Consider the following 13842-nt stretch of genomic DNA (forward strand, 5'->3'; position numbering starts at 1 on the left):
TATAATGTAAGTTGCATAACATTGTAATTTTAACAAAACGACGCGGTCTGCGAGCCCATTTTTACTGAACATTCCAAGCTAGTATTTCTATCTGTCACAATAACAAGCAAACAACAAAACTCATTTTGCTACCAGTCTACCAGTAAACAGTTACGCTATTAATCCGCAGGAAACCAATTATGCAGCATGTCACCCAGGGGCTACGATGAACTTCATTAAAGGATTCATTTGTGTTAATTTATTACATGGTTTATTGCTTTGTAGCTTGTTTTATTTGTTCTACAAAATTGCTTTGTGCATACTGCAATCGTCCCTACTTCTATTCTGTATGATTGTTATGAATCCTGAACTGATAACTGGAAGTATACCGTAATCGTTGCTTCGTTAAGGCATTCCATGCGAAACGAAAATGGATACTTATTAACCGGAATCAAAACTTTGTTTATCGCAACATTAAACATGGTTGCCAAAGGGGCACACTTGCAGGCGACCAAAGGAAAGGTGAACAATAAAACAGCAATGCCCACGAAAAGTGCGGCTATGTATATTATAACAACCCCTTACAAGCGATGATTGATCCATGCTACTGTACTGCGCTGCTGCACAAGTAATTTTGATTAAAGCATAATTCAATATTTAATCCTGCACCATTACGGGATGCAGTGTAAAAGGCGACAAAAGTCACGAACTTGATAAACAAGAAAATTAGAAATCCATTTGGATAGGATCGAACTATTTTGGGCGAACATCACGACAGACGTGTCAAGGAAGAATTAATTTTAACGACGATAATCCGGAAATAATAGACAGATGAAAGTTCAGTTCATTATGTCGTCTATAAAAGGTTAAGTCCAGCGCAGGGCTACGACGTCAAGCCGATCACTTAATTATCCCAGGCAGGATGACTACGCGCGGCCATCCAATACCCCTTCATTTTGAAGTATGGTTGCTTGATAATGAGTTCATAAATGTGGCTTCGTGTCATGTATTTACGTAGTATGGAGAACTTCCGGCTAATGCAAGATGGACACATTGGGGCTGGTCTCCCGGGACACCCGATTGCGTGAGGTATCATTATCGCCCTGGATCAGCATGTATTGATTCTGACTTACTGGCTAATTACTAATGGAACAATACGTCTGACTTCATTTTGCTAATATATTTAATCCCATCGTTAATCCAGATTAATTTCTATTCAGACAGATCACTCATCCCGATCATTTTGGACTTGCCGGTGTGTATATAAGGACATCCACAGTGCACTTGCAACTGTGTTTTGGTTGCAGAAATTCATGATAAGTAATTGTTCGAGGACCGCAATAAAATACAAATTTAAATAATCAAATACCGCTTATTAAAAACTTTGCCAAAAGCTGCTGATATTGCATTCCACCGAACACGCGAGTTTTGTGATTTACTGCAACCTACAATGGACTTCATAAAGGTGGCGAGTGGCGACATCCGCAGCCGATAACGCCACGCACACGGGTGTTTATGCATTAACACCATTTTGAAGTCCAGTGCTCTGTAAATCTGTAAACTACTGTTCTGTGTTCCTAATTATATCTAATTAAACTTTTGAATAAAGATAATTATATAGTTAAGATTTAAGTTAAAAACACAGTTACGGACGCAGTACTGCCGCTGAGTTATCCATTATAAATTAAGTGAATTCATGATTTACACAACCACAACTACATAATGAAATTTGTTATGTTAGGTGTTATCATTTTCCATATTATGCCTATACTAAAGCGATAGGGTACTCTAAGAGACAAAAAGTATCCGGCAAGCGTACGGAAGTGTACCTAAAAGGCTAAAACGGATCAGTATTTATGCTTTTTAGTTGGAACTGCATATATGGCGCAGAGCACGGTAAATGAATTTTAGGTCCAAAGCAACAAAAAGTGGTATACTTCAGTAGTGCTTTAACTCTGCAACAAAAATTTAAAACGTTTCGAAGCGTTGATTTGTCACCAAATTGGCTCGTGGAATCTCTCCAAACTTTGCTAGTTCATTTTACTATAATACCCAGTTGTACGGTTGCGCTCCCCGGGACATCCCGAGCACCTGCTATGTATTGTTCTGAAGCATAAAGGTTGTACCCATATCCATTACAATCCATGTGCCGCTATAGTCCGACACGGATGACCTTAACACCTCGCCCTGTTCGTCGGCGTTCCAAAATGGAATTCAACCTATGCAAGTCAAATTAATGATGCGCATCTTCACATGTACAGACTGCAGATGCAAAGGAAAGCATAACGGACGTGAGCCTATAAAAAATGCTCATCTATCATGATCATGTCCATCTCTTGGAAAATATGCAGGCGTTAACAATTTAGTCCACATTTATCGACTGGCTGTACGATATCTAGTACTTACAGCATGCGTGCGCCATGTACCGCATTAAATCATGTGTGTCATTTTTGATAATCATACAATATGTACTTTTAAAATTTATGAATTAGGGGAACGGTTACCTTTTTTTGTAACCACCCACATCATGTACGAATCATGAGCCATCAAGTGGTTTGTGATTGTAAAAAATTAAAAAATTCAACACCTTCTTTTGGTGTCATGCTACAAGATTGGACAGAAAATTAAAACTATCATCTCCAATAGTGGATGAAATAAAGGTGTGGTTCGTGAGCATTACTGCATACATGTTCACAAAGGTCACCGGGAAAGGTGCCGGTACTCGAATCACGCGAAGAGGCATGTTGTCAATAACATGTTCCATGGGGCCGCCTGGAGTGACCGACGACGTGACTAATAATATCATTTTTAAATCTGAACAACCTCTAAAGCATTATTCTAATTCAATAACACCATTTTAACACTTTAACTCAAGAGCTGGTCAGCTTGAATCTGGTAAGTACTTGATTCTGGAAAACATTTCCACTACATACGTCACTTGTAAGCATATTGTGGTACAGTGACTACAGTCACAGAAATACGTTCTTGTCTCCGAGTTTTTACATAAGTACTGTACGCAAAGTACTGAATGTAGAAATTTGATTGTGACCCATTGTAATGACACTGTTAGTGTGAACAGTGATTACTACGGATCACAATAAAATTACTGTACTGCAATTACAGTACAGTACAGACCATGTGTATTAGAGAGTCGGCGGTATCCGCCGTAAACCGTAAAACGGGCACCGTTTTTAATTAAAAATACAGAGTTAGACAGAGCGTGTGTCTAACGAATTTCTGTCTGCTCCCTTGATTAAATGCGTTTTACGGCGCCCGGTTGCTTCCCCAGGCGGACGTCGCCGACTCACTATTGTATGTACTACTATGTAGTGTGTATTGCTACGTGTTGTAATTTTAAAAGCGCATTTACGTAATTATGGCATTTTGTACTGTGAATTGACAATAACATTATTAAAAAATAGATTATAGATTGTAAACTTTGTTGGCTTTTGCTCTGCAAATATACAGAGTACGAACTCACGAACTCGTTCCCTGTGTTCGCACGTTTGGAACTGATTAACTCCAAACTGTAGAATAGTACTGTAATTTCGACAGCGTAAGTAATTCGCATTTGTTTCCTGTTGAAACGTAAAGAAACAACTGCAAGAATAATCTGACCATACTGGGAAAATTAATACTGCAGAGATTTTTGATTGATGAAGTTAGTGAATGTAGTCATGCGATAAATGGTAGTTAATTATGAATTGTAACTGATGGGAATTTCTGAATCGCCAGATATCATCGACAGCGACTAATGTGAGAACGTGCTGATAAGTCAGCCGGATACTGCCACGTGTCGACATCCTTCTAATCCTATACGGCGAATTGTCCTATTAATCTGCTTAATTACAGTATGTGTTGGATTCTGTTAAGAATCGGTCGCTACACAGCACAAAAATTAGTAAAATTGCTACAAGGTTTTAACAGTTAAGGTCAGCAGTATAGCATAGGGAACCTGTAAGCAACTTAAAGTAAGTAATATCAGAAAAGCATTAGGTGTTGCTTGTCGGGCCGTCGCTGAGCATCATAATATGCATAATGACATTGGAGTAAGGAAAGGCACAATAATACCATATCAGAAACAGTTATAGTCAATATTTCATTTCCGAAAGAGGCAAACAAGTGATCTTAAGAGCACTTACGCTCGACCTCTTCGGAAGCCAGGACAACAAGCGTATGCTTCGTCCAGTCTATGGACGCTACAGCAAACTAAAAATTAAAGAGCTCGGCCTAAACAAAATTCCAAAGTGCACGACATTACTTATTATCCACGCCATTAGTTCATATAGTTTTTTAGCAAATACATTTATGGGTGAACAGATCATCGCTGTATATTTTAGCACTGTTTAATTCAAAATACCTATAACGACTAATTTTATGTGGTCTGCTTTCGAAAAATCTGAATGATTTACTTATTCATCTACGAGTAGTTAACCAATTGATAATTTGTCGTTCATTGACCATTCGAAATTTTAATCCAACACCGCTACGGTTAAAGGAAACGAATTTTAGCGGCTGGAATCAGTAGGTTGAAATGGATTCTTTTATGATGCCGGTTCCGAATATCTCAGCTTGGGGTCCAGATGAGACCAAACAGACGCTATCCCCGCAGCGCTTTGCATATGGCCGGTAAAACGCATCTTTCTTTTGTTGGACAGTCGAATGGAGGTTCGGACAGAAGGTGCGAAAGCTACCGAATACCCACCTAATTCCATTCAGGTAGCACTGCATTCGCTTCAGCGAGGCGCTGTAATCACCCTCTCAGTGGGATATTTTAGCTGGATCAGGTTTCTTCGCGTTATATTCAAATTAGCTTCATTAAACGATGATATTCCCACGCGTAATAATCGCACGCCATCAGCCGGTGTGCAGACGCAAACTTTCAGTGGGCTGAACCGATAACCAAAATTACCCACTGGTCATATTATCCGCAAACACCGAAGTATTTATGAGGGTAGAGCAGCTTGGCACGTCAAGTTAATATACTGCATACGAACCAATTTCACAAATTATACTTAAGATTTTCAACATGTTTTAGCTGAAATTTTTGACTGATAAAATAACTGGTGTGGGAAAATAATGGCAGTGTGAAGTTTTTGGCTGTAGTTCAGTCCGTCCTACTGAACTAAAGTACATCCTACAATGGTTTTAATTTTTAGTTTTCATATACTACAGTGGTTTTGTTGTTATTTAGGATTAATGTTCTCTTCACCTAACTTCGAGTACCTCAAGTGTTTGTCTGCTCAATGAGTAATTTAAACTAAACTAGTATTAATATATATTGCAGAAAACAGCTCTTTTTCTTACGTACCAGTTGAATATGTGGCTATCATTTGCTTCTTTATATATGTGACCCATAGCGTCGGGTGCTATCAAAGAGATCTTATCTTCTAAGAAAATTTTATAAAATTTTATGCTGATAGAATTGAATTGAATAAAGAACTTAATTTTAGCCGATTCGTGAAAATTGTTGCCGTTCTCGTACTACTTGCTCACTTTTAACGATAAATACATATTGTAGCCTTGTAGGCAAACGGATTCTCTCGCACAAACAGAAATCCTATTAGAACGATTTGTTGTGCATGTGCTAATTAGCTACGTATAGTCTGTATAGATATATACATACAAATGCAATCGGATTACCTTTACACTATTATTTTTACTATTAATAAAATAACATTTCTGACAACTTCGTAACCCGTAACTCGAAGTTGAGATAATTATGGAACCGATCACAAGTTTACGAACTGAGCATTATAGCCGTAGACAGGGCGTGACTGTCGGTGCGGCTTTCAGTCATGATTCGCCCACTCGTCATTCAGCTGTTCCCGCTCGTAAAAACGCCAATCTGTAATCGTTTGGATACGATCAGGCAGTTCATAAAAGCGGCTTGGCCGTAGCAGCATGAATAACTGACATTGGCATTTCGTATTTTCGAAGGGCAGCAAAACCTTGCATGCAGTCCAAAAAGTGTAAAAAGCATGATTCTGTTCCGCCAACCCGACTATTGTGGCGAATATTGTGGCGAAACTGCTTGATTGTGGCGGTATAACCAACGGTCAGCATGTTTCGAACTTCCGGACACTCTCCGTATCGATCGTTGCTGGTGGATATCAAACCGGCATCTGAGCCACTAACCTTTCCGGATGCACTTTATATTACACCGGATTCTTTGCTCGCCAGCATAAAAAGTGGCTGTGTCCGTCTTCCGGTGATTCATCTGCGAAAACGTGTTAATCAAGACGATCAATCCAGAAGGAAGCTGACAACTCTTGTGCAGTCGGCTTTTGTAATTGCACTGCTAATTCTCGTATTATGCTTTTTGTCCTATTGTTTTCTCCTGTATGTGGATTATATTCCAAGACGACATAAACATATCATCGAAGTGTATAGCTGGTCAGCATTATGGAATTCTGGAATCGTCGATAGCGACACAGCCGCAGATGAAATCCCTAGTGTATCGTTTCCAGCGAGATCTGACCCAGAGCACCGGCTGACCGTTGACAATCAGTCCCTAAAGACTGCTCGTCGACTACCACAAGCTTTAATCATTGGCGTTAAAAAGGGAGGCACCCGGGCATTACTGGAGTACATTAGGATGCATCCACAAGTGCGAGCACCTGGAGCGGAAATGCACTTTTTCGATCGACACTATGAGCGTGGCATTGAGTGGTACAGGTGCGTGCTTATTCACAGTAAACAAAGTGTGCTACCTAATTAATATGAACCGATAACGAAACCACAAAAATTTCGCACCACGTTTTGCAAACGTGCAGATTACCTAAAAGGGGATAAAAGTGGTTCTAGCGCGGAAGCGAACAGTCTTGTAAAACTTTGAAAATAATTTTTTCTAACCCCTTATTAAAACTTTAGGATCTAGAAAAAGTATTATATATAGCAATTAAAATGAGCTAGCGTTAATCAGACTAGCAATGACCTTAACCGATTGCTGTTTGCAAAAATAGCTTGGTTGGATCAACTTGGATGACACAGTCATTTCATGTCTATGAATAAGACTGAAAACTGGCTTTGGCTCCAGCTAATTAGTTTAATAAGCAAGCGCTGAACATAACGGTGAATGAGTAGCGTGTGCGCTCTACAATTATAACTGGGAAATAACTCTTTGTAGCCGCGACGCCGATTATGACTCTTTGCACCATATGCTAATTTTTGCGAAGGAGCAGTCTAGCGGCATTATTTTCTCACTTGTACGCGGCACTAGCTAGACGGAGATATGTGGATAGTCACTTAAGGTGAATACTTTAGGATGGCAAAGCGAAATGGGATACTTTGAGTAATAGTTTGCATGCCTCAAGCACCTTGACTGACCACTGTCCGATTAAATGACTGATAAGAGTCACAAGTCACTTGGTTAGTCAAGCGGTAAGTTTGCTAAAGCAAGATTAACTGAACCGGTGTGTCAGAGCCGGTAGCGCGGAGAAAAGGGTGCATGTTAATCTTCCAAACGGTCATTTATCCTCCGAGATAATGAAAAATGTATGCAGTACAACTACTGCCGGTGGATTCCTGCAGCCGGCATCCGTTCACCAAAACGTTTCAGTTAAAAATCCCTGCTTATGCCAGAACGGAACTTGACAGGGCACGTGTCTAGATTTTTGCAAACTAGATATTGAAGAGTTAATACTGTTTAGAAACATTCAGGTCAAGCCAATCTAGACCCTGTCATATCCAGACTGAAATTTATCCGATGGCTTTTTTAATCTAAATAAATTGGTTATTATCTACCATAACGCAGAATTTTACGACTTTTCAAAATTTTTTGATGATTGATAATTCGCATACCGGATTGTAACAGCCTTTGTCCTTATGGGTAGGATTTATAATAGCATCTGAACAATACAAAGACTTTTGTTAAATAAAAATATAAAACCTCGATGATGAGAAAATTAAAGTGCTTCCATTTTAAACAGCGCAGCTGCAGTTTGTTAAGTTGAGTTGCAATCTTGCTGACAAACTTATCTGAAATATGACTTATTGCCATAGCATTCGAATTTGTGCGCGTATTAATGCTGCAAGCTGCAAGGACGCCATCCCCTGTTGAGATAATCTTTGCAGGTTGGAAGCTGTATATTCCGAAAGCCGCAGATCACTGCAGGTCGCTCAGTATGCATAGAATATATTGCTCCGGGATACCCATATGTATTTCCCAAGGCAAAATGTATTAGAGATCAAAGCTAGCAATAAGGTACACACAGTGGACATGATTCTGGCTGTATTTAAGAAAGTGATCGGAATTTCGTGTGAGCAGTGTGTGGTCACTTTTCGCCTGCCGAAAATTAATAGCTTCGGACATTGGCGTAAACTGTAATCATGTAACCTTGTGCTAGATTGACCGGCGTGAAGCAGCTGTTTATGTTGATTGGAATTTCTTCACCACCAGTATATTTATCGCTTCTGTGCGTTACGTCGACTATCTTGAAGGATGTGCAATATAGTGGTGTAAGGCTGCGTCTCGAAGATATTTAAGTTTTCAAACTGACCGGAAAAGCGGTCTGATTAACATGTGCCCGCTCAGCTCGTTGTTGTTGCCGGGCGGCCAGCAAATGAACTTTGATTAAAACTTGGGCTAAAATCAGGCCATATTGGTCAATCCAGTCCTTATGTAGTGTGCATGGGATTGACGGGAGCAAATCTTGTAAGCAATCGTGTAAAACATCGATCCGATTTAATCTTGCGTAAACTCGTTCCCTCTTAATGCCCATCTGCAAAAAGTATTTCTTAATTCTTCCAGATGATCCTCCGGCCGGTTAACTCCCTGCCTCTCTCCTGTCACGTACATCCACTAGGTCAAAATTCATCAAATAAGAAAAAATATCGTCGCAAATAAAAGGCAAAAAGCACACAGCACCCAAAGGGGCAATAAGCGACACAAAAAAGGTTCCTCGAAGCCGAATAGCATTTTGCTGTCGGTACTTCTATGCAATCAAAATTGTGCTGCTAATGATATCTGAATTATTTGTGGTGAAGCTAAAATTAATGCAGAATTTCATTTTGGATGCACACTCATTAAACAGGCTAGTAGCCTTGGATTCAGTTTTGACTGACCACTCATCCGCCAGAACAAAGATCGAATTCGTTATTATGAATAGGTCTTGAAACGAGACGCAAGAGCCCTTATGTGTTTATTCAATAATCCTGTTAATCTTATCGCTATACAAGCTGACCATATGCGAAGCTTATTAAATATTAATGATGGACAGGAAGAGCGAACTAAGCTTCCGGTTTGTCCGTTTCCTGAAGCAAAGTACATTTAATATTAATGTCTTAGTGTCCCTTTCATGCAGTGCCTACAATATCCGTGCGCTGTACCACGCACGAAATACACAAGTTAAACATTTATAAGGTTGATAAATCCTTTCCGTTTTTTATTTGTTTCAAAATGCTTGTGTTATTGCCAAATAAATGTCTATCAGTTTTATGTATAGAAGTAACGCAAATATCTGTAGATGCGCACAGTGTAGACGATTTCGCCTGTATTTGGAAATCTGGAACGTCAAAGTGATCAGCTGAGCATGCATGGCAAACACATCAGAAGTGATGGATGACGGCATGCATGTGTGTGTACTGCATACCGAGTCGGATATTCTTTTCATAATTCGTGATGCCCTACTGTACATTCTGCAGTCGCAAATATACTTAAAAAGACCCTTTTGATATTTGGTAGAAATTTGGAAGTTATGTTCGCTAGTTAGCATGTCCCAAATGGGTGGTGAAGTGCGGAAAGTGATTTCTTTATTACCGCCCCGGCCAACTGGATAAAAAAAGAATCGACAAGTATGCTTGTCATTTGCAGTTCATAATGCGCTTTCATTGATAATATATTACACCCGATTTTTCGGAAAAGTAGGATACTATCTGCTTTATGAGAAGTAAAAATTTGATGGGGATAACCTCAGTGAGAAATAATGTGTTTAAATGCATAATATTTCTCCAGTATTATTTGTCAAAAAATATTTAATTTCTTTTCCGGTCTGTTGCTTTGCAAATTATACGAAAACGGCCAAGAGGGCTTATTTAAACCGTATTTACAGCCGACTTGTTAATCTTCGGCGGCAGTGCAGTTTATGATTTTTCTGTCTTGAGCAAATGTTTACATTTGAAATGTATCAATAACATAAACTTGGTCGAAAAATTACCGAGTCAGCCTTCAAATATCGATATGGTCGATTTGGTTGGTAACCGTATCCCATAATCCAATAATTTGATCTGACGTGCCGTAGCCGAGTAAAGTGCCGGTTTAACTTTGACAAAAAAGTGCTCCCACTACCCATCAAATGAACGACGACATTTCATGAATAGTCGACCGGCAAAAAATTTTAGTGAATATACATATTAAACGAGCCAGAAGCAATTGTACGTTTTTTGTTCACTTGAACACGCGCAGATAATTCGTTGTTTGAGGAGATCAGTATCTCGAACACAATACGACGATCATGACTGTCAGAAAGGTGGAATAATTTACGGCATCAGTCGAAGTCTGGAGATTGACATTGATATTACAAAGTAATACTTTTGCAATAACAAAATAAATTTTAGTCGATTTATAAAACTAATAATTATAGATGTACCAACCACATATTTTGAGACACATGAACGATGCACCTGCGTGTCGTAGCTTATGTACCGAGTGCTTATCGTTCTCCACCGTGCGTACCTTCCATATGCACTTTCTCATTAATTTTTGCAATTGGATTATGTTCAGTATAGCCGTGCGTTTTTCATTAACCCTAAATTTTAATTTTAACCAAATATTCGTGCAAAGTGCAAGTACATTCGCAATTACTGCATGATTACCAACTTATTGCAGTATTGAGGTATATTTAATTTAACAGAGCTAAACCGCAGTTTTGCATTTTGTCGATAATCACAATTGTGGGAATAATGTCAAACGCAAACTGCTTAGGCTTCTAGGTGGGATGCTAAACAAATTTCGATGCCGGTGGGCCACTTTGCCCCGCTGACTTAATAGTCCTTGCTGGCAGTATATATTGCAAATAGAGTGGATGTGGCCCAAGTTTATTTCGTTAATGTTCCTGCTGGGATCAAGTATCGTCCTACGACTATCTATCCAGTCGAGAAGGAATTTTTAGGGCATCGTCGTGATTATTTCCCGGCACGACCGCCTGCTAAATTTCATGACCATTTTGGGATTTCACTAAGTTATTCCCACACGAAACCCTGACGGAAAATAAATCGATTAACCACATCATGATGTCCATCCTTAGAAACATAACGCTCTATCATTTTTTCAAAGGATTCATCCAGTTGTCCGCAATAAGAAACAACATAACATTTATTGCGGCATCTGTGAATTACATCACTTTTTTGTGATTGTGAGATATCTTGTAGCCCGTTGAATGCAGAAGACACAGTATGTATTGCAGGAAGAACGATTGTTATCAAAAGATATGAAACCGCAGCCGCTCTATCATTGTCAAACTTTCCAGCCAACGAAACAAAGCTAATTTTGTGATGAAGTCCTAAGTGGATCGTAAGTGTTGTTAAGATGACTGGCATTATGCTAATCCTTTTTGTCTAGCGCTCAAGCATTTGTTGGAAGCAAACAGTATTCCTTTCTATCGTATGCGGTCAATCAGTGATTTTAGCGGTGATTTTCCCACTTCATAATCCTTCGCGTAGCCGCCGATGCCGGTAGCGAAAGGGAAAGGGCGTCCTGTCGCCATTTATATTGACATGCACAGATAACTTTTTTTTAACTTACCAAAGATTCAACTTGTTTATTTGTACCGGTTTCTGTTTTGTACTTGCTATAATAACATAAGCAATTAAAGTAGCTGTATATTATTATTTTACTTTGGATGCATTTCTTCTTACAATTAATTGATTGGTTTGTTTTATTGTGCCGGCCTAACTCGTACATTGTACTGACTGCACATATCATCATAAACTAGTAGGGAAACTACTCAAGCCTCCATTATTTAAAAAGTTTACTATTTCCGAAAGTTACGCACGCCCATATATTACTATTTGGAGGAATGGCTTGAATGTTATACCGACTTGCAGCTACAGTGCACAAATATACATTAATATTATGTGCACATGTTCCTTCGGTCAATATCGTAATCGATTTGCCCATAGTATTGCTAATTTTCTTTATAGTTTGTACAAACAAATGTGTAAATACGGAACTTCATTAACGTTGAACGGGTCATATCCAATCGGCTAGGGTGTCGGTATCGACCTTTGTGCTCGTAAGTGGCTTGACGTGTACCAGACGTGAACTGCAATGACCACTTAATTACACACCTACTTCTCACAATGCCGTAACTTTATGAAAAGTGTGTAAAAAGCAGCATAAGCGTTAGCATTGGCTAACAATAAATAATAACTTATTAACATAAAAAACGCATGAGCGGTGTTTTTTTATGCCATTGCAACAGTTTTATCGCTTTATTATCTAAATTTAAATTCGTTTCAAGCGTCTACAAATAACATGATCAGGAGTTCGTCTAACTGCGCAGATTATAGCATGCATGGTGCAAGGTTGTATGTAGGCGTACAACGAGAAAACCATTTAACAAAAAAATCTGGCAACCAAAACCTATCTATGCAGTACAAGAATCAGTACGTAGGACAAAAATTAATGTGTAAAGAAAACCATTGTTTCACTTGTTTATGACAGAAAATATGAATATATTTAAACGAGTATTTAAATATTATCTGTATAATTGGCTCATTTATTGCTGGACTAGAATACTTTTTGCTATCATGTTAAGTACGAGTAGCAATGAACGGTGTTAAATGTTGTACTTGTTTGTTCATTCAAGCAACCGTTGTCGACAATTAATCACTTAACTAACACTATCGCTGGTGTTATGATTTGCAGAAACCAAATGCCGCTGACAGATGAGAGTATGGTAACACTAGAGAAGACACCCAGTTATTTTGTCACCGACGACGCCCCGGCGCGCATCTACGAGATGAACGCCAAGATGAAACTGATCATCGTCGTCCGGGATCCCATCACACGTGCCATTAGCGACTACACCCAGGCGCGCAGTAAGGGCCGCTCCACGCGCTCCTTCGACGAGATGGCCTTCTATTCCAACGGTACACACCGGCTGATTGACACCTCGTGGGGGGCACTGCGTATTGGACTGTACGCCCGGCACACCGCCAAGTGGCTGGAGTATTTCCCCGCGGCGCAACTGCTCTTTGTCAGCGGTGAGGGCCTCATCGCCGATCCAGCGGGGGAGATGGCGCGAGTGCAGGCCTTTCTGCAGTTGGACCGGCTGGTGACGGGGGAGCATTTCTACTATGACCCCGTTAAAAAATTCCCCTGCCTGATCCGGCCGGATGCACCGGTGCGGCCGCGCTGTCTGGGCAAATCTAAAGGTCGTCCACATCCCCACATCCATCCGGATGTGATTGGGCAATTGCGTGATTTTTATAAGCCCCATAACCGAGAGTTTTATTCGATGGTGGAGCAGGATTTTCAATGGCTATAGCAATAAATGGCCCACTTTTAACAATATTGTCAATATTCTAATACAGAATGAAAATTGATGTGTCTACTTCGCACTCGATCCTGCCAAATTTAAACGCCTTTATACAGTTAATTTGTCTGTGCAGGTTTTTTCCAAAGTTTTGCTGTTGCCGAAATATGTCTATATGAAAGTGCAATTAAAATTCATGATAGAAATCCGATATCGCTATTATATTTCCGGGATATGACAAAGGGAAGCAGATTTGCGCCAGTTAAATCTGACGCGCGATACGTATCTGTGTCTACAGCTGTCATCCGCTCGCCGGCTGAATTATTCAGCGTTAGCCGGGCCACTGTATGCGCACTGCGCAGGTCGGGGATTGTTGACGCTCTAA

At 39.8% G+C, this 13842-nt stretch overlaps 1 protein-coding gene across 1 annotated transcript; it reads left to right on the forward strand.

The window, feature by feature from the left end:
• Positions 1–5852: 5852 nt before the first annotated feature.
• On the forward strand, positions 5853–13647 carry LOC129581525 (heparan sulfate glucosamine 3-O-sulfotransferase 2-like). Its single transcript, XM_055472654.1, has 2 exons — positions 5853–6657; positions 12848–13647. Exons 1-2 carry the CDS (start codon positions 6044–6046, stop codon positions 13467–13469), a joined length of 1236 nt encoding a protein of 411 aa, XP_055328629.1. The 5' UTR covers positions 5853–6043; the 3' UTR covers positions 13470–13647.
• The last annotated feature ends 195 nt before the right edge of the window (positions 13648–13842 follow it).

This window comes from Paramacrobiotus metropolitanus, unplaced genomic scaffold, assembly GCF_019649055.1.
Source record: "Paramacrobiotus metropolitanus isolate TYO unplaced genomic scaffold, Prichtersi_v1.0 Parri_scaffold0000006, whole genome shotgun sequence".
Taxonomy (NCBI): domain Eukaryota; kingdom Metazoa; phylum Tardigrada; class Eutardigrada; order Parachela; family Macrobiotidae; genus Paramacrobiotus; species Paramacrobiotus metropolitanus.

Excerpts from the sequence above, each read along its gene's own strand:
- LOC129581525 (XM_055472654.1), top strand. The coding sequence starts at position 6,044 with ATGTTTCGAACTTCCGGACACTCTCCGTATCGATCGTTGCTGGTGGAT. Across the intron at positions 6,658-12,847 it reads CGTGGCATTGAGTGGTACAG|AAACCAAATGCCGCTGACAG; the intron begins GTGCGTGCTTAT and ends TATGATTTGCAG.